General features: G+C 39.3%; 1 protein-coding gene across 1 annotated transcript in view; it reads left to right on the forward strand.

The window, feature by feature from the left end:
• cd276 (CD276 molecule) overlaps nucleotides 1–20,365 on the forward strand; it is a 141,602-nt gene that overhangs the window by 83,139 nt on the left and 38,098 nt on the right. Inside the window, exons 5-6 of the mRNA XM_017714200.2 lie at nucleotides 11,485–11,619; nucleotides 18,619–18,672. Coding sequence (XP_017569689.1) covers nucleotides 11,485–11,619; nucleotides 18,619–18,672 — 189 coding nt within the window. The remainder of the gene's footprint in view (nucleotides 1–11,484; nucleotides 11,620–18,618; nucleotides 18,673–20,365) is intronic.

A 20,365-nucleotide genomic window follows, 5' to 3' on the forward strand; every position in this document is an offset into this window, starting at 1 on the left:
TATAAGTGTGATTTTTCTGAATAATATTGTGCTTGTGACTTAAAGTCTGATTATTTTTAATAAGTTAACATTAAGTTGTTTTTTTTTTGTTTTTTTTGTGACCAACAAGACCAGCATACCCACTTTTTCTGGCTTGAGGCTTGAACCCTGAATGAAATGTGCCAGACTACCAGTAAGTTGTGGTTGTGATGTCACAACACATAGAGGTTTGGTTGCATCTGATTGGTCAAACTCATCCATAGTCAGTTTACAAGCTCTGTGTTATTAGGTTATTATGTTAAATTTCCCCATTTCAAACTTAAGACAACATTATGGATATTGTAGAAAATTACTTAACAGAAATTGCGACTCTTGCGCTTTCTTCAGTTGTGATTTTAACATAAAAACAATTAACTTTTCGGCCCTAGTCATATGGCCGAGAGGAGCACTAATCACTATCCTCCAAGCAGGTCAAGGCTCTTATCATCCAGTGATTACAGTGGACAGTTTGGCATGCTCTTCGCTCTTCATGATCAGCAGTGCTGTCAAAGTCTTAAAAGGAAATAGAGGTTTGCTGCACTCAGCTGAACTTTGCCTACATTAAATGCCGATGCTGATCATGGGAGCCTAGTATGACAAGCGAGGCTAGTAGGGATGCTAGCTGATTGATGATTTTAGAGAATGCAAGGCACAGAGCGTTCCTGAGATGAATGAGCGCTTCCCTGTTTTGTGAATAATTTCAGAGCTGTAATTTATTATGGCACAACATGTACTTATCAAAAAAGGCCACTGATATGGGTCATTGTCGGGGGGTCAAGGTGGGGCGTTCAGTTTTCTATGGAAATGGGGTGACTTCAATCCAGTTGCTTCTTTCAATATCAGCGTTCACCATCAAGATAATGGGAGTGATGTCATTTTAAAAGGCGTATCTTTTAAGAAGGCAAAAAGCAAGGTGTCTCAGGTTGAGGCATGCGCTCTTCTTCTGAATGCCAATAAGCCAGTCCTCCGCTTTTTCTGGCTATAAAGTAATTCATTGAAACTCACAAAAACAGCAGGCGGCTGCTGTGCAAAGATGCTGATGAGACAAAAGACTGTCCCAATCCTTCACAGTTTGCCAAGTTTTTCAGCTCCCACTGTGTTTCATATCCTCTTAAATGCACACGCGCACATACTGGGAGACAGGTGGCTTTACCCAGCCATGACGCTCAGTCAGGAAAGAGTTCCTTTCTAAAAAACGTAATCGCCACCTTTTATTGAAATGAATGCCACATGCTTTATGTCGGAGGCAAATCCAAAGTCATTTATTCAAACCAAATCCCTCTAAAGGAGGGAAATCAAATCTTAGTCCTCCTTATGTCTCCCTATTTAGCTAATCCCTGTCCTCTGACATTTCTGCCTTGCTGTCTATGTGATTGCATGTATTGTTATTATTGCTAATCAGAATTCACAGAGGGTCCCTCGGTGGGCTTGGTGGAGAAGGGGAAAATAAATAGATGGATAAATAAATAATAACAAATAAGCCCGGAAATGTCAGTGAGCTTGTGGTATTTCTTTCGTCACTTGAGGAGGTGCACCGTATATATTTCTGCCACAGTGTTGCCTTTGTCTGACCACAGTGATCCATTAGACAAAAAGTAAATTAAAAATTGTATTTGTAATTGTTTAAAAGCACCTTTCAAGAACTCATAGACACAGTAGAGATTATAAGAATGAAATAAAAACAAAGCATAAATATTTTTTTAAATATAGAAATGGAAGAAAAATGAAACTCACATATACAACATGTGAAAACAGTAAAACAACTGATATGTGTAACTGAGAAACAGAGCTTGGGGTAGTCTATGTAAAAAAAAGATCAATATTGCAATTCTTCTTAATACGTCCCAATATGAAAAGATAAATGATGAAAAGAACTGGACCCAATACTGGCCCCTGAGGAACACCACAGTGGCAATGGTAAAATTTTATGGAATTATTTGCTACAACATATTTTCTATTGTATAATTATGAAGTGAACCACTTTTGGGGCAAGTTAGTGATATGTGATACATATGCCAGCTGGTGGCATTAAAAGATTTAAAAAAAAATTTCTATAATAATGAAAGTATTATTATCTGCAGATAAGTGAAAAGCTTCATGTGTGCCCAAGAACTTTACGCAGGCCCTGATTTTCTTCTCTTACTTGCTTTTTTTTACTGCTTCCATTCAGACATACATTCAAACGTGACCAAAATCTCCTTTTTTTACCATTTCCTACCTGTATTTTACTTGCATAATTTATATATAAAAAATCCAATTGTCGAATCTCTTCAAATGGGTTATGGAAACGAACTGAGTCATTTAACTTTCCCCAGCTTAAATTACTATGGACACATTGGTCGTGTTCATCACTTAAAGTTGTAGAATGATGACATTTTGGTGCATAAAGTGTTGGCTTTTGAAGTATCTCACAGTCCAAACAGCACTCCAGCTCTGCCTGGTTGCACTTATTCACACTCTCCTTCTCTTCTCTTCTCTTCTCTTCTCTTCTCTTCTCTTCTCTTCTCTTCTCTTCTCTTCTCTTCTCTGTTTTGGTGTATTCTGTTCTTTTATTATTATATTATTTTACTCTTTAATCTCTTCTCTTTGTTTTGGTTTATTCTATTCTTTTATTCTTCTTTTGCTCTTTCATCTCTTCTGTTTTGTTATGATTTGTTCTCTTCTTTTCCTTTCTTAGTTTTAGTGCATTCTATTTTTTTATTCTTCTGTTATTTTATTCTTTGATCTCTTGTCTTCTTTTCTCTTCTTTCTCTTCTCTTCTTTTTTTATTTTCTCTTTGTTTTGGTGTATTCCATTCTTTTAATCTTCTCTTCTCTTCTGTGCTGAAGAGGAGGATTATTCAGCTCCAATCCTGTAGGGCACAGTACAGTTTGGTAATTGCCAACAATAAACTCAAAAGAACAACTACTAAACCTGGCAAGTGCAAAATGAGTTGAGCTGAGTGCGTTTGAGCAGGGAGAGCTCCAAACTGTGCTGGACACTAGACTCCAGGACTGGAGTGTAAGGCCACTGCTCTAGAGCCTTAGTTGTCCTGCACTTCCTCCCTCATTTTATCAGTTCTTCACTCATTTTTTCCAGCTGCCTGGGGGCTCATCTCTACCACTCACTCCACCTCACTCCACTCTTAGTCCCTGCCCCCATGCTGCTGTGTGGAGGTGACTCTCTCTGTCTTACTCTGCCACTCTGCCTCTCTCTCTCTCTCTCTTTCTCTTTATCTCTCTCTCTCTTTATCTCTCTCACCTCTCTCCACATGTAAAAAGAGGGAGGGTGAGGGACAGATGACTTTGATCCTGGTGGATGTTAGATGGGTGAAGAGAGGAGTGGGAAGGAGAGGCCAGTGAGAAGCATGAGAGCTCTTTATTCTCACAGATGAAAGCACAGTAACAGAGACATGCTAACCCTAATCCTGCTAAAGTAGTGTTAGCATGTTTCTGCTGACCTACACAAGCGTCAGGGTCCAGCTCCTCATGGCCTCCAGTGTAGACCGATCACTATGTCTTCTAATGACCACAAGTGCCATAACAACTAAAAGTGTTCAAAAAGAAGTGATGGGTTTTATGGTGTGGTGGATAATATTGCTTCCCGTCACATACAACTTTCAGGGATGCTCCCTTTATACCCAATCATGACACTCACCAATTAACCTGTTCACCTGTGGAATGTTCCGAACAGGTGTTTTTTGAGCATTCCTCAACTTTCCCAGTCTTTTGTTGTCCCTGTCCCAACTTCTTTGGAATGTGTTGCAGACATCAATTTCAAAATGAGTGAATATTTGCAAAAAACAATAAAGTTTATCTGTTTGAATATTAAATATCTTGTCTTTGTAGTGTATTCAAATGAATATAGGTTGAAAAGGATTTGCAAATCATCGTATTCTGTTTTTATTTATGTTTTACACAACGTCCCAACTTCATTGGAATTGGGGTTGTAGTATGAACTTTATTTATTGTCTCTTTGGGTGATGGGTTACGATTAGCTTACTTTTAAGACCATAAGCCTCATAAGCCTCATTTTTGGCAGCCCTGGTGCAAAAAGTTTCTCCTATAACATTTGTGCAGTAAATGTATTCTAAACCATCTCACCAAAATAATCAAATCATGTTGAATTGTGCTGAAATATGAGATCAATTCATCAATTCATGTTTGAAAAATCATTGTGTGGATTTATCCCCTTATCACTAAACTATCATTATCTGACTTGGTGGTCCTTCTTAACAGCATATCCCCCTAAAATCTGTGACAGTGAAAAAAAAAAAAAACAAACCAACAAGGCAAAACAAACAAGGCACTCCTTATCCCAAACTGAGCAGGCTGGAGATGGAGAGAAAAGAGAGGGAGATGAGTAGGGGCTGTAGAAAAAGGAGCTAAGGTGGATGATGGGTAAATAGAGCCATTAGGGACAAATCTATTGCAGTGGGAAACAAAATCACATCATCAAACAAGCGAAAGGGAGAAATATGATCCAGCGGGCCTCAGGGGCATCGGCGCAGAAATGATAGCCCTCCACAACATTTGTCTTTATCAGTCCGCCCTCACACAATGGCAGAGACAGGGCAAGAGATAGAGGAGTGAGGCGAGAGAGGAGAGAGACAAGGGGACGGAGTGATAGAGAGAGAAGGAGGCGGAGGAGGAGGAGAGGGAAGAGGAGGGGGGTGAAAAGATGCACGGTGTGGCTACTGTTTCTAACACTACATCCATTTATTCCATTATCTCTGTCTGTACCCTCTTTCCCTTTCTCTCTCTCTCTCTCTCTCTCTCTCTCCCATCCCTCTGTTTCCCTCTCCTGCGTGTTGTTTTCTCATTCTACCTTTACACGCACTGACACCCTCTTATCTCTGGTGGTCCAGAACGCTCAGAAGATTCATTCATTTTTAGTTGTGTTTATTTTATTTGTTTATTTATTTATTTTCCTTTCTCCTTGCCGTTACACCTGACTGGCCTCGTTGTCCTCTGCACCAGTGTTTTGGTTATGAACCTGGAATGACCTGATGAGATACTATTGGCTTCTGTGACTTGCTTCTTTTTTTTCGCTGATATTTACACGCAGAGCCCTCAAGGACATTAATATAAAAGTAGATGTCATATTGATTTCTTGCATACGCAATTACTGCTATCCCTGCTGAACTGAGGTAAAAGCACATACCCTTTAATTATTGCTGGCTTATTTTGACTCCATAGGGCATGCAGCTGTATTTTTTTTACTGCTCATTATCTTTTCACAGCCTACCAGCCCTGTATTCTTCACTTTCATATAGTTTTAAAAAAGAAAAAAAAGGCCTGTTAAAGAGGGGTCTGGGTATCAGTGTGCTCTTATATATCTGTCATACGTGCTGAGGCTTTACGATTCTTATTTCTGCACACAGATTAGGCCTGGTGCTACAGTGTGTACGCTTTACAAATGCAATATAAGAGCAACGAAATAGAGCCACCCTAAAGCTACAATATGATACACAAACACACGCACTGGCTCATAACTGCAGATTAATAGACTTTGAGGGTGAGAGGTGCAGGTTTTTCCATTACTCTGCTCCATCAGTCTGTCTTGTTTGAAGCAAGACAAGGTGAGATTGAGGGAGTACGTTCGAAAATTGCACATGCACTACATAACAGCCTGCAACAGTCCTTTGGGCTGAGCTAAAAGGAAGCACAGATCCTGCATAGTTACTCTAGCATGCTGGGAAGGGATTGATATTTTTCTGGAAACAACTATATTGTACAGTTTTCAAATGATGTTGGAGATTTTTGTGACACACATGCATATGAAGTTAAATGTGGTGTAAAATGACCTCTCGTAGGCTTCCTGGGGCATAAAACTGCAAAATCCTGCAAGCATAACAGTTTAACATCATGTCCTTGAGGAACTGTGTGAATTATAAATGAGTATTTTAATGTGTTTACCAAGACATTTTACCATAAATCTGTTATTTACTCATTAAGATTTATTCACACCATCACACCATTTTTCACGCATGAAAAATGGACATGACTTTGAACACACTGGAACCTTCAGATCAAGTCCAGTGCATTTCTAACATTCTGAGAGGATGAATTCTAGTCGCTATGCTGCACAAAGTTTCTCAACATTATTCCCAGCCTTTAAGCTTTGGTCCTTCATATCCCTGCTGTCAGAACAAAACATTATATCTCCATTTTGTTGTTTTTCAGTTTTTGACATGATTTGAAAATGTCTGTTGTCCTTTACATTATTTGTAAATTTCATGAGAAATTAACCAAAGGAAATGACCCAAAATTACTTAGCAAAAAAAGTCTGGTTCCATTGACTTGCATTAAAAGTAAAGTAACTTTTTCCTCTCCCCTGTAAAGTTACCATTTTGGAGATATGAGTTTTTGTTACAACATCAGTGATATGTTTTCTTTATTGTTTCTCATTTAAGCTGTTATGCTTTGCCCCAAGAAAGGTGAGCGGTTCTGCTTCAATAATTAAACACACTTTAGAATTCTTTAGCTAGAATTCTAATTGGACTTGCTTCAGTTACCTGTGTCCCACTGCCTCAGATGGAAGAAAGTTGAAAATTACAGTGTAGAGAAATGTATTGTATTCAGAAGCAGGGCAGCGTGGTGGGTAGCACTGTCACCTCACAGCAAGTCGGGCCTGGATCCGATTCCCCGGCCAGGTGATCACGGTCCTTCCTGTGTGGAGTTTGCATGTTCTCCCTGTGTCTGTGTGCGTTTCCTCCGGGTACTCTGGTTTCCTCCCACAGTCCAAAGACATGTAGTCAGGCCAATTGGAAATGCTGAATTGCAACTAGGTGTGAGTGACTGTCTGTGTCTGTCTGTCTGCCCTGCGATGGACCGGTGACCTGTCCAGGGTGTATCCTGCCTTCTGCCCAATGACTGCTGGGATGGGCTCCAGCACCCCTCGTGACCCAGAAGGAGAAGTGGCTTAGAAGATGTGTGTGTGTGTGTGTGTGTGTGTGTGTGTGTGTGTGTGTGTGCGTGTGCGTGTGTGTATTCAGATGCAAGTCTGATATAAGATACTGGGGGAATACTCATTCATTAATATTGAGACGCTGCATTTGTGGTACATAATTAAAAATGATTGTCCTTCAAGGGTTCTTTTGTAATGAAAAATATTCTAGATAGAACCAAGGACACTTTGCTTCGTCAAAGTTCTCTTCAGATTGATGGAGAATGTGCTGGAGGTGGTTTTGTATGGTTTTGTATAGAACCTTTTTACAGAAAAGCACCAAAAAAGGTTCTTCAATTGTAATAATCCTGACATTCTAACAGTACAAGAACCCTTTTCGATGTCCTTTTTAAAAGATTCTATATAGAACGATCTATAGCACATTTTCCATCAATCTGAAGAACACTTTCATGATGAAAAGAACCCTTTAATCATGGAAAGGGTTCTCTGAATGTTCATGGTTCTATATAGAACCCTTTTTTTTTTTACTAAAGACCCCTTGAAGAACTTGGAAAGTCTAATATATGCATTTAACATTTTACATGTGTATATTAGACTTTCCAAAGGCAGTTTTGCCATCTTGTTCTGTGTAGGGTTGACAGGTGTCCAGTTTTGGAATGGACAGGTTTTGAGCTCTGCTGCCCAGAGTCCAGTTGGTACTATCGACCAAATGTTAAATTGTCAAAAGCAAGATGAGCTGTGGTTAAATGAATGATCAACATAATTTAGCACATTTGGTATCAGTTTCTTTCTTCTTCACAGAGGTGATGAAAGATACTAGGTGAAAAGAAAAACATGCCAGGAATGTTAGCTGAGGTAACTTCCCATGAGCACTAAGACTGGCTGCCTGTCTCTGTGTAAATTTCAAACTACGTTATCTACTGTGTTTTAATCTTTAATGGGCAAAGAAATTTGAAGAAAAACAAACCAAATAAACGACAAGATGATATAAAACTGTTATAACCACACACAAAAATGGCAGAAAGGAGTGAATGTGGGAGTGTGATAAAGACATACTGGATGAATACAGGCTTGTCAAAATCTGGCAGGACATGCCCTGTGGGTGGTCATTTCTCCACCGTTTCTTACTTTAGGACCCCAATGCCACCCCAAGCACCCCACTCTCTTTTTCTATCTTTGGCCTGCGATTCTTTTCCCTTCATCAATTCCACCCTAAATGTAAAAAAAAAAAAACAAAAGCCAAAAATGTCATAAATTCCTGTTGACCATTATTTGGCTCAGTAAGTGTGATTACATGCACTTAATAATCCGATAACTGCAAAAAATCTGATTTTGTCAGTAATCTGAGCAACACGTTTACATGCACTCGAGTAATCAGATAACGGGGAAACTCAGAAGAGAAGAAGAAGTGACGTAAACATAACATAAACCCAAACTTCATGCCACGGCATAAAAAATACAAAACATTACACCACTTTACCTAAAAAAAGGACATACATCATCTAGAAAATAAAGAATATTTAATGAATGCCTCACTTCGTCAAGCATGTATTTGGTTTCGTTGTCGCTCCAAAAGTGTTTTGCTGCCATCTGCGGCGATACTGCTTGCTTTTTTTGCACATGCTGAGAAATACGAAAAAAATCAAAGTAAAAGTTTACATGCGCTGAGAAATCTGATTATTGAGCTAAAATCCAGCTCTCTGTCGGATTTCTTAATGGAAATTCTCAATAGGATCAGAGTATGCTGTTTATATGACCATTTGATAACTGCAGAAATCTGTTTTTGATCAGATTATTCAGTGCATGTAAACGCACTCAATGTTTTTGCCCCATTCTCCCTGAGCTGAGTGCATCCAGGTGCTTATTCACTTTCTCTCTATTTGCAAAGCAAATTTTTTGACTTTATTTTCACCAGAGTAGTTGCTATGATGCTGTGTTTGTATTGCAGTCCAGCCATGGAGCATTTAGTGGAGTCTCTCTCCTTCTCACTCTCTCTCACATACACCTTTGCTAACGTACATTGACTCACACACACACACACACACACAAAGACACAAAGACACACATAAACACAGACAGTAATGCCCAGGGGAAATTTGGAGGAGTCTGCAATAACTCTCCCTGTCTTGCTGACCAGTTTGTTTTCGGCTGTTTCTTTTTTCTCGTCCACATCCTGTCACTCATATTACGCTTTCGTTTCCTCACTTGAGTGTCCATTCCGCTACACCTGCTCAACACTCAGAGACATGCGAAGGGCGCTCCTATCCACTCTTCCTGGAGGAATGAAAGGCCATCATGAGAACATAACTCAGCCTTCAGGGAGTGTTATGAGAATAGAGCCTTCAGCTGCCTGAGGAAAACAACAGTGAAGGGACATGGTGTATGGAAGAGAGGAAAAACGAACACTGGAATTTACATTACAGCGACGTTGGTTGCTTACCTCGCCAACTGCTTTGTGGGTGTGCCTCTAAAATGTAAGCATGTTTCGCTGTCCAGAGTAAAAGAGAATGCAGAGTTATAGGCTTGTTTCTTTGCTGTGGAGAAAAGCAGGTGGGCTGTCTAAACATTGGCCCTGTGTTCAGGAGATCACAAGTTTGATCAACTGTGATGCCACAGCCATACATGACCAGAAGCCCAAAGAAGCTTAATTGTCCTCCTTCTCTCTGGGTGGGAGGATGGCTCTCTTCCACACCCCCTATTCTGCACAAAGTTAGGCAACATAAGCATTAGCTGGTGTACCTGAATTGTCAGTTAGCAGTTCCAAAAAGCTGTAGTGATGCTTCAAGCATCTTGGAGGAAGCAAATACTAGTCATCCCCCATTTAGCCTGCTCTGATTGGGTGAGACCTTGCTACCAGATGGAATTGGAACCATAACAATTACTTGTCATTACTTGTTCCTTATTTAATTCATTAATTTTTTTAAATGAAGTTCTTACCCTCCAAAACATTCTAATTAGGACTAATTCAACCCTGGCTGAAAAGAAGTATCTCAGACACAATAAGGACACTATCCATATATGTTGCTAGGCAAACACCAGAAAGGTTCTGGGAGTTGAAGTGATGTTATTCTGTTGGTAAATATTCATTCAGCAGCTTGTGCTTCTGTCTACCCTCTATGACTGCAGTCATTGTTAAAAGAAATGCAGGCCTTTGAGACACTACTATTCATTTATGCCTGGCTTTATGAGTGTAAAGCTAGGCACCAAAACTTAAATAAACCAAATATATAATCCGGCAATGTAACCAGCTACTTTTGTACGATCTTCCCTCTAATGTATACTGTACACTTTTATATAGTACCGAAAACAGGTTCTTTGACAGGTTCTTCGGTGTTCATGGTTCTATAAAAACATTGCCTGAAGCTTGAAGAGCCATTTTTAAAGAGTGGGTTGTGCAGATGTTTTAGGCTATGTGAGAAAATAATATATAAATCTATTTGTTTATTTGTTCAGAAACCAACAACATTAGAATAAACACTAAAAATAAACAATACATTGTAATCTCAATGTCTGTGAGTGTGTTAGCTTAACCGTTTCTTAACCTCTCCATGAGAAAGTCCAGCATTCACATACTAGACTTAAATTAAACCAGGTGCTATGGTTTAAATGTAATAAATCCATGCAATGGCTGGAGTAAAGCTAGAGGCCAGGAACAAAGCTCTTAATAACCTCAAAAGAGTTTTTTTTTACTTTTTACTGAATTTATATTTTTTAGAATTGATGTTAATGTTTTATATTATTTAATATTTTCATTATTAACAACAACAACAACAACAATAATAATAAAATGGTGTCATGAGTTGCCATAATAGATTATGTTCATTAACAGTCCAAACAGTGTCATGTTTCCATGATCAGTTTTCATGACCGATACTATAGCATTTGAATTTGTGACTTTACTTTAGCAAGTGACACAAACTGCCATGATCTTAAACATCGTACCATCTGTCATGACAATGACAAGAAATGGTAACATGACTTTAGTATTATTCATGACAGCATGTGAGGCCTGCTTTGACTTGTTTTTGGACTGGTTTTGCAGCAGGGTTTAATAAGGCGTTACCAGCTGTTGGACCGTATTGTAAGCATGGAAAGAGAAATTATTTTGCATAATAGTTTTGTACATGCCACGCATGCTTTTTTTGGCTGAATGCATTCTATTTGCACCTGAAACCTGCCCCCACAGGCTTAGTAGATCTGGGAAACCCTGAGAATGGGGCTAATTCCAGTCAAGAGAGAGATTCCTGCATTAATGCTGAGAGAGGTGCCTTCTGGGTACTCTTTAAAGCCTCTTAAGTGGCCATTCAATCTCGTCAGCCAATCACCTGCATGATTCACAGTGCTCTGTTGAGCATTAAGAGAGTGTTAAAATGATATTAAAGTGGGAAGGATATAATTTGTCATACAGAAACTATATAGCTACAGATACTGCTACCTCCTATACTGATGATAGTGATGGTGATGATGGCAAAGATGATGATGCCCATAAAAGTGAATATACTGTGATGCTGATGAAGTCTCCATCTCTCTCTCTCTCCCTCTCTCTCTCTCTCTCTCTCTCTCTCTCTCTCTCTCCAGCTCAGGGTTTGGCGTTTCCGCCGGTGGCTCTGTGGGTAACGGTGGGTTTGGCTGTGTGTTTGCTCGTCCTGCTCATTGCCCTGGCTGCTGTCTGCCACAGGAAGATCAAAGAGAGCTGTGAGGAGATGAGAGCAGGTAAGGGCACTTCCCAGCCAGCCTGTGTGCAGCAGACCACGAATGCCCTGTCCCAAATCCCTCCCCCTCTTAGCCCTTCTTGTGCAGATTTTACATAACAAGGTATGATTCAGCTTAGGGGCAGCTAAGGACGTAACCTGATGGATGTCTATAGAAGACCTTGTCCTGCTTCACCTCCTGTGTCTTCCCCGTGGCCATACAAAAGCTTTTTGCCTTGTGAGGAGCTGCAGCAAACAGAGCCTTCTGAATGCAATGAGGCTGAGGATGTGTTTATTCCGGGGTCGAAGCAGTTGTCAGAGAGAAAAAGGAATGGCCTTTTTTGAACATTCACAAAGCTCAATTGTGAATTAAATGTGCAAGAACGTTACTCTGTTTGTAGCATGCACACTACTATCACCATTGAAATGTTTGCAATCACAAGCTGCGTTAACATCCACTTTCCATGCAAATTGCAAGCGATAAAATGAAAATGCGTACTCTCCCTACTCAACGTTAAAAAAGGGATATGGATGATGGATGATGGATGGAGTCTTCTGTCTGTTCTTGTTGTCCATGTCATTCATGTTTATGCATGTTCTCTGAAAAAAGGAGCAGTACCACTGAAAATCATAGGGTTAATGTAGACAACAGTTCAAGTAAGACATGACCATAGCCATGTCTATAGACACGACAAAGAAGAAATATTAAAAATGGGGAAACTTTTGGAGCGAGATTCATACACAAACTAAACTCCGTATATATGAAAAGTGCATTAAAAAGTATTTTCACTGTCAAATTTGTCAATACCTGTTTTTTTCTTTTAAAGGAAAATACATGTACATGTACAAGTAAACCATATATGTACTGTATTTTAGCACTGCTGTTGTTCATTTACAAAAACAAACGATCACCTTCATTTCACTGATGTTTATTTATTTTTACATTTGTTACTGTTATTGTTATTATGGTCAAACACTGAATCTCAGAATTATTAGTTGAATTAGTGAAACTGCAGAATTAATGAGTAAAAGGCAGCATTTCTAAGACATTAAATTCAATTATTTATTAAAACTCTATCCCTAGTTTGGGTGAAGCAAAAAAATGTGCACCCCTCTGGGTCTGCTATTTCCTGATGCATCCATGTACTTGAATACTTATTAAAAATAATAACTAGAGATGATTAAGAACACTGCAGATGTTCAGAGTGGAAGCCTGGGGGTATATATGGGACCTTCCAAATGCATGATTGGAGACAGTTAAAGAGAATTTAGAAGTTAAATGTAAATGCTCAGTAAAATGTTGAATAAAACTCAAATGAAGGAAAAAAAATAAATAGTGAGTGAAATAGGAATTTTGTGAAGGTGCTACAGTTTGGGAATGCAGAGCTCTGGGGAGGCGAGATGTCTGAGCAGAATGCTAAACCACCCGAAGCCAGACAGTGTTTACGCCAGTCCTCCAGTCACCCAGACGCTCTTTAGTCTTATTGCTGAGGGAAGTTCATTAGCCGAGGCTAGGCTAATTAGTGGCAGTGACTAACGGTGGACGAGACTGTGAGACCGAGACGAAGAACAGGAGCCAATCCTGTAGAGCCAGAGAGAGGTGGCATGAGTGGAGCGCTGCATGGAGGGGGAGTGTGGGGGGTCAGAAAAAACCGAAAGATGGATGATTTTAGGGATTATTTTTTGCTATGGTGGAAACGCTACTGCTGTCCCAGCTATAATGAGCTCTGCTCATAGCGGAGGAGACATTTAAATAAAGGTCAGTGTATTGTAACTCGGGACCCCTGGGCTTTTTAAAAATACATCTGCTGATGGTTGGCGGAGGAGCAGTGGGGTTGAGGCTTAGACTTTGCCTTTAAAATGCAGTCTAGTGAAATAGAAACAAGTAGCCAAGTGAATGCATTTCTGCTTAGGCCTCGAGATGGTGTGGGTCACGGCCCGGTATACATGTGAGGGGGTAGTGAAGAGTAAATGACCTGTTCCCTGTCCTGCAGCCCGTGCGGGAATAGGATTTAGTGAATGGGTCACCTGCTGCTGAAGTAATTGAGTTGCTGAGTGAGTCAGTGGCTCCGACTTCAACTCTTACTTTAATTTCTCTCTCTATCTCTACGTCTCAATCTTTCTCTCAATCTCGTCTTCTCTGTATTTCTTTCTCTCTCAGCTCTCTTTCTTCCTGTTGTTCTCTCTATCTATTTCTTTCTCTCTCTTTGTATTTCCCTTTTCTTTCGCTCTTTCTTTCTTTCTCTCTCTTGGATTTTCTCTCTCTGCTTCTTTCTCTTATTTTCTGTCTTTCTTTTTGTCTTCCCTTCTCTGTCTCAATTTTCCTCTTTATCGCTCTGTCTCTCCCTCCCTCCCTTTCTTTCCTTTATCTCCCTTTATTTGTCTTTCTCAGTCTCTCTCTCTTTCACTCCTCCACTCTCTTTCTGTTTCTCTTTCACTCCCCCCTCTTTTTCTGTCTCTTTGATTTTCTTTCTTTGTCTTTCTTTTCTTTCTCTTTTTCAAATGTTCTATTTGCTTTCTTCGTCTTCTTTTCTTTCCCTTTGTCTTTTACTCTGTCTTTCTCCCCTTTTCCTTTCTCACTTTGATTCTTTCACTCTCTCTTTCTCTGTTGTTCTCTGTCTCTGTTCATCTCTTTGTTTTTCCCTTCCTCTCTCCCTTTCTCTCACTCTTACTTTCTGTTTCTTTTTGCCTGTTTATTTCTCTCTTTTTCTGTTTTTTCTCTTGTTCTGCCTTCCTTTTCCTCATTTTCTCTTTCTGCCCTCATTTTCCCTTTCTTTTCGTCTCTCTTTGTTTATTTCTCTATATTTCTCTATATCCCTCTTGTTTTCTTTCTCTCTCCACTTCTCACTCCCTTCTTCTCTGTCTCTTTCTTATTTCTCTCTGTCATGCTTTCTTTCTCTTTTTCTTCCTTCTTCTCCTTTTCCCTCAGGCTCTCTATTTCGCTCTCTTTCTCTTTCTTTTGCTCTTTCAGTCTATTTCTCCCTCCCTTTCTCTCCCTCCCTTTTACTCTACTCTCTCTCTCTGTCACCCTCTCTCTCCTTCTCTGCTTCTTTCTCTCTCACACTCCGTACTTTTCTGTCTCTGCCTTATCTTTCTTTCACTCTCTCTTTCTTTCTTTTTCTTTCTCTCCTTTTCTCCCAGACTCTGTATTTCACCATCTCTCTCTCTCTCTCTCTCTCTCTCTCTCTCTCTCTCTCTTTTACTCTTTTAGTGTATTTGTCTCACTGGCTCTCTCTGTCTTTGACGTATATCTTTCACAATCTCTCTCCCTCCTTTTCACTCTGTTTCTCTCCCCTTTGTCTCCCTTTCTCTCTATTTTACTCTTTCTCTCTCTCTCTCTCTTTCTCATTTTGTCTGTTTCTATCTTTCTCTCACTTGCTTCTCCAGTATTTCTCTGTTTTTCTCTCTGTTTCATGCCATTTAGAGCTGAGTTTATGTTAGTATGTATCTCCTGTATTTCTCATACATTGACTGGGTATATTTAATTTCCTGTATATGTCTCTTGAAGTTAATACTGCCTGGCAGTTGTGTTATCATTCTGTAGGCATATCCGCACCCACACATGTGGCAAATCCCCCTAACATTCAGTGTCTGATTTGAATGGAGCTGTGGAGGAAGGTAAAGTGGGGAAGGCCGACCGATGGGCGCTGATGGCGAGGTGGAGGGAAGCAGAGAGCGGTGGCCCTAATTGAGCCTGTCTGCTCCTTTCCAGCTGCCGCTGCTTGTGGGCAGATTGGAGTTGACTCTCCTCCTCTCAGCCCGCTCCGTGTGAGGCTACGCGGGTCAGAAAGAGTCCACAGCCCAGTACCTCATTTTTCTTGGCTGTCATAATGTATGTGAGGATGTGGAGTGCGATCCTAACGGGAAAGAACAGCGTCTGAGATTGGGCTGTTAGCTCACACAGCCGTGGAGATGACTGCCCGCAGATCCGGAAACACCACTGAGCTTTATGGGCTTCTTTCATTCAATTCCAGCTCATTCTTTCTTGTCTCATCTCAACTTGACCAGGAAGGTGGAGAACAGACTCCTTTCTGCTGTTCTCTTCTGTTCTGTTTTCTACTCTTCCCTTCTTTTATATTATTATTTCTTCATCTGTTCTCACTTTTCTTGTTATTGCTTCTTATTATTCCCTTCTCTTCCCATTCCTTCTCTTCCCTTCCACTCGTTTCTCTTCTCCTCTTTCTTGTTTTCTATTTACTTAATTCTTCTTTTTATTTTTTTCTCTTCTGTTGTCCACTGTCTTGCGATCCATTCTCTTCTCTTCTTCTAACTACTGTTTCTCTTCCTGTTTTCTCTTCATCTGTTTTTATATCTGTTGCTCAGTTTTTTTTCTCTTTGTTTTTCTTCTCATTTTCCTTTCTTTTCGCTTATTTCTTCCTGAACTAATTTCTCCTCTTATTTTTTCTCTTCTCTTCTCTTCTCTTCTCTTCTCTTCTCTTCTCTTCTCTTCTCTTCTCTTCTTACTTTGTTTCCTCTTTACTTTTTTCTTCTTTTTATACTTTCTTTATACCGTCATCCACTCTTGTCATCCATTCTCTTCTTTCCTTCTGTTTTCTCTTTTGTTGTTCTCATTTCTCCTCCTGGGTTTTCTTCTCTTCTTTTTTCTTTTTTTCTTCTCCAACTTTTTTCTCATCTTATTTTTCTCTTCTCTCATTTTTTTCCTTTCTTCTCATCATTTCTTCATGTATCGGGAATTGTTCTGTAAATAAATAAAAGAAGGAGTTTGTAGTTAAAGAGAAGCTTTTTGGATTTCTTTGCTATTTTTTCCACCATTTAGTCGCATCCAGTTCCACCCACTGGTTAGGACTCCTGCAATTACACCATATCACGAGCAGTGGGAGGGAGAAGGCTAACACAGGTTTCCTCTGAGACCTGTGAAGTAGCAGCGTATCATAGGACAGCTGAACGCACTTGGAGGAAAGCGCCAACCGTCAGCTCCGTTACGTCAACTAACAGATGCCTGCACTGACTAGCATTGCGCTGAGTGATGGGGGGAGATGGGGGGGTATCTTACCCACCCAGAGAGAGTGAGGGCAATTGTGCTTTTTTGGACTTCTGGCCACACACGGCTGTAGCTTCACCAGGGCTCGAACTCATGACTCTGATTTGCTGATCACTGATTTACTAATTTGTCTCTGTGCTTTGGTCTGCAGAAGCTGCTGCTCAATGACTATTTTTTATACTCTATTTTTATAAATGTTGTCTTTGTTAAAGTGTCTGTAAATATCTGACACAAAGAAAACAAAAATACACGCTCTCTTAGAAACACATTGTTCAAAATGCTCTATATATATGATATATGATCATTGCTGTCACATGAAAACCTCATAATGCCGCTTTTTAGGATTTTATTTTTCACAGCAGATGTCCTTTTCATTTTGTGATGAACGGACCAATAAATTGGTCCAGAATTATTTGGATTAAATATAAACATACATTAAAGTTAAGAACATTTCCTTCTGTAAAGTTATAGTTTTGCAGATGCAGGATGTTCTAACAACAACAACAACGATATGCATGCATATTTTTTGACCCTGAATAGACACTTTAAGGAGCAGAAGGAATGACGAAAGGGATCTGTGAGATCTATGAAGAGTTGTGTTCTTCAAAAATAAAAAGGAATAAATCATTGAACAATCCGCACTCGAAATAGGCATGGCTGATGTTGTGGTGATCTTTCACCCCTACCTTATGTCTCAGATGGACTGAAATAGAAACTCTGTGTTTGTTCAGCACTAAATTATGCTTAATTACTGAAGCTGCTGTGTCTTAGAAAAGTCTTACTGGAAGTTGTTAATGAAAGTCAAAGTAAGCTTTAAGACTGTTGCAGCTGTCCTTTTAAAACGTTTCTCTTCTGCTTACAGTTTGTTTTTGGTGTGTCTAGAAGAGACATATACATCTTCATATTAAAGATATAGATGGTACAATGTGGTACAATTGTGGTAATGAGTTAATATGGTCCACAGTTATACACTATTATACAGGGAGATTCACTCGAAAGAGGCCCCAAATATTCTGTTGTAACTCCTGTTAGGATGAAGCAATCTGGACCAAACAAATGCACTACATAACTTGACATGTCTAATTGATTGCATTACATGCTATGCTTGATGTGATCTCTGTTTTCTGCAAGACACATGAAGGGGTACAGGGGTATGCATCTGGAAGTTGCAAACAGGTTAAATGTTGCGATGGCTGTCCAGCGCCTGCCCCACCACTCCGACACAGGGCATCCCAGTTTGTTCAAAGCTTCAAATAAGCCGAGGAACTCATTGCACGTTGTCTCGTTCAGATTGATTCGTTCTAGCAAGAGTTATTACAGAGTATTCAGGGCCTCTTTCGATTGAATCTCCCTATATATTATATATTTATATAATTGTTGTTGCAGTTTTGCTAAAGAGTAAGTTATTTATTCTTTGTTTCTTAGCTCTGAACATGTATTTATGGTCTTTGATGTACCGTTCAATTTGCCACCCAAACAAGCGTGGGGCACTGGTCACTGATATGCATTAGTTCATTAACATATTCATTTTGACTGACTTTAACCACATGTGTAAAAACACTGGCATTCTGGTCAGTACCATGGTGACTTAATGAATGGGATTCATTACCATGCTGCACATCCTTTGTCTTTGATCATGTTATGTTGTGTTTGTATATGGCTATACTGGTTATGGTTATACTCTATTTTTATAGTCTAACTGGAAATAACATGTTGCTACTGTTAGAACAAAACCTTGTATCTCCAAAATGGTAACTTTACAGGAGAACAAAAAGACATAATTTACTTTTAATGTAAGTCAATGGAACCAGACTGACTCCAAGTCATTTTGGGTCATTTCTTTTGGTCCAATCATCATGAAATTTACATACAATGTAAAAGGGTAATAGGTATTTTCAATTTATGTCAAAAACTGAAAGTTGGAGATAAAAATGGAGATACAAGGTTTTGTTCCGACAGCAGCGATATACAATATCTTGCTAGTTATCTTATCTTCCAATCTGTTATTGTTTTCACCAGAGCAAGAAGCCAAAGAACTTGAGGAAGCCAAAGAACTTGAAGAAGCCAAGTCAGGTTAGTCATTCTACCACATCTTTTTTAAAGATTTAAATCTTAATGGAGTTGAATATTTATAAATGTGCGTGATTTCTGAAATAATGGAATAATTTCAGAGTTTTCCACTGAAAATAATGGCCGAGAAGTTTGATGATACCCTGGAGGAAAGCTCCAAATAACATGCGAGTTCCACAAAAGAAAGGAGGTTAAAAAAACATTCAGATGACTAGTAATTTGGGGGGCTCATTTAGAGCACTTGTTCTATATTTCATTATTATCTGGACTTTTTGGGATTGGTGCTATTGTTAACTATTCTGGGCTTTGCTTTGGCACTTTGAGAGGCAAGAATCATGTTTCATTCACTTAATGACCCCTTAAAGGTAGAAAAGCAATTATGTTGTTTAAGAAACTGGATTAATATGTTTGAATCTCATGTGGTTGCAAGGTGGGAGCTTAACTGATCTGCCTATCAATAACATAAAAAAAAAGAATGAATTAATCCTGCATTTATAATGCATTATAAATGCATGTGTAAAGTGTTATATGGCAAACACAATGCCTTATAATACTGGGCGTAAGCTTATATAATTACATGCACAACACTAAAAACCAAGAGTATATGACTTTATGAAGTTAGGTTTCATAATGCATTATAAGATCTGTTCATAAGAGCATCATAGACACTAATAATTTTAACTAAATAACTTTTTTAAGAAAAACCTTTTTTTTAACTAAACCACTTTGTAGAACTTTATCACAGGCTTTAAGTGAAGTGAGTTTTTTCAAACATCTTTTAAATACCAATAAAATATAATTTCAGTACATGACACTTTATAGAGGATATAAGTGCTCTTTACAGAATTTAAGTGATCTTGTGCACAAAATATGTGGGTTGGAAAAGTCACTCTGCAGTTCATACCATCGAGGTGTCTGTCTAACACACTGAGCATCAGATGTGGAGATATTGCTGCACTCCATCTGTCAATGCAGGACCTGTTTAAGACTGAAATTAGCAAGCTATCTTAACGCCATTGCTACCATTAGCCTTGTTCCTAAATGAAGCAGCTGTCGTTTAGTGTCGTTATCCAATGGCTTACAAAAAGCTGTTCTCAGTGCTGATAATTATTTATCAATGCTCTGCAGAAAGCCGCACCTGCATGCCACCCACATTCCTGGTGTTACTGCTGCCTGAACAAACTCAAACAATTCAATCACAGAAATTGTGTCACCTGCCTGACAATACACTGAGCTCCATATTCACCCTAACATCATTCTGATAGGCTCCTCTTAGCAGTCACTGATGATGATGGATTTAACTCTCATTTTCACTGAGATTCACTCCATACAAAAGCCACTGGTTTTCAATGGTAACAGTGACTGATTCTTATAGATCTGTTTCTCATTGTTACTCTGATAGGCCTCTAACAGTAGTCAATGGTCATCACTGGTTAATCTAAACACTGCTGTCCAATAACAGGCTGTTTCTTCCTTCTTCTGTCTCTATAGTCAATAGTGTAAATTAATTGTTAAATCTTATTCTCTATTCATATTACTCTTGCTGTGTTATTGTTGTGCTATCTGGTGTCAATCAGATGGATGATGGGTTTCCGTTTTGAGTCTTGGTTCCACTCTAGTAGAAAGTCACAGTAGAAAGTTTCAGCCAGTTTCGGAAACCTTGAAGGCCCAAAATGTCCTTAGCCACGAAAGGGGG

Source organism: Pygocentrus nattereri, chromosome 7, assembly GCF_015220715.1.
Source record: "Pygocentrus nattereri isolate fPygNat1 chromosome 7, fPygNat1.pri, whole genome shotgun sequence".
NCBI lineage: Eukaryota > Metazoa > Chordata > Actinopteri > Characiformes > Serrasalmidae > Pygocentrus > Pygocentrus nattereri.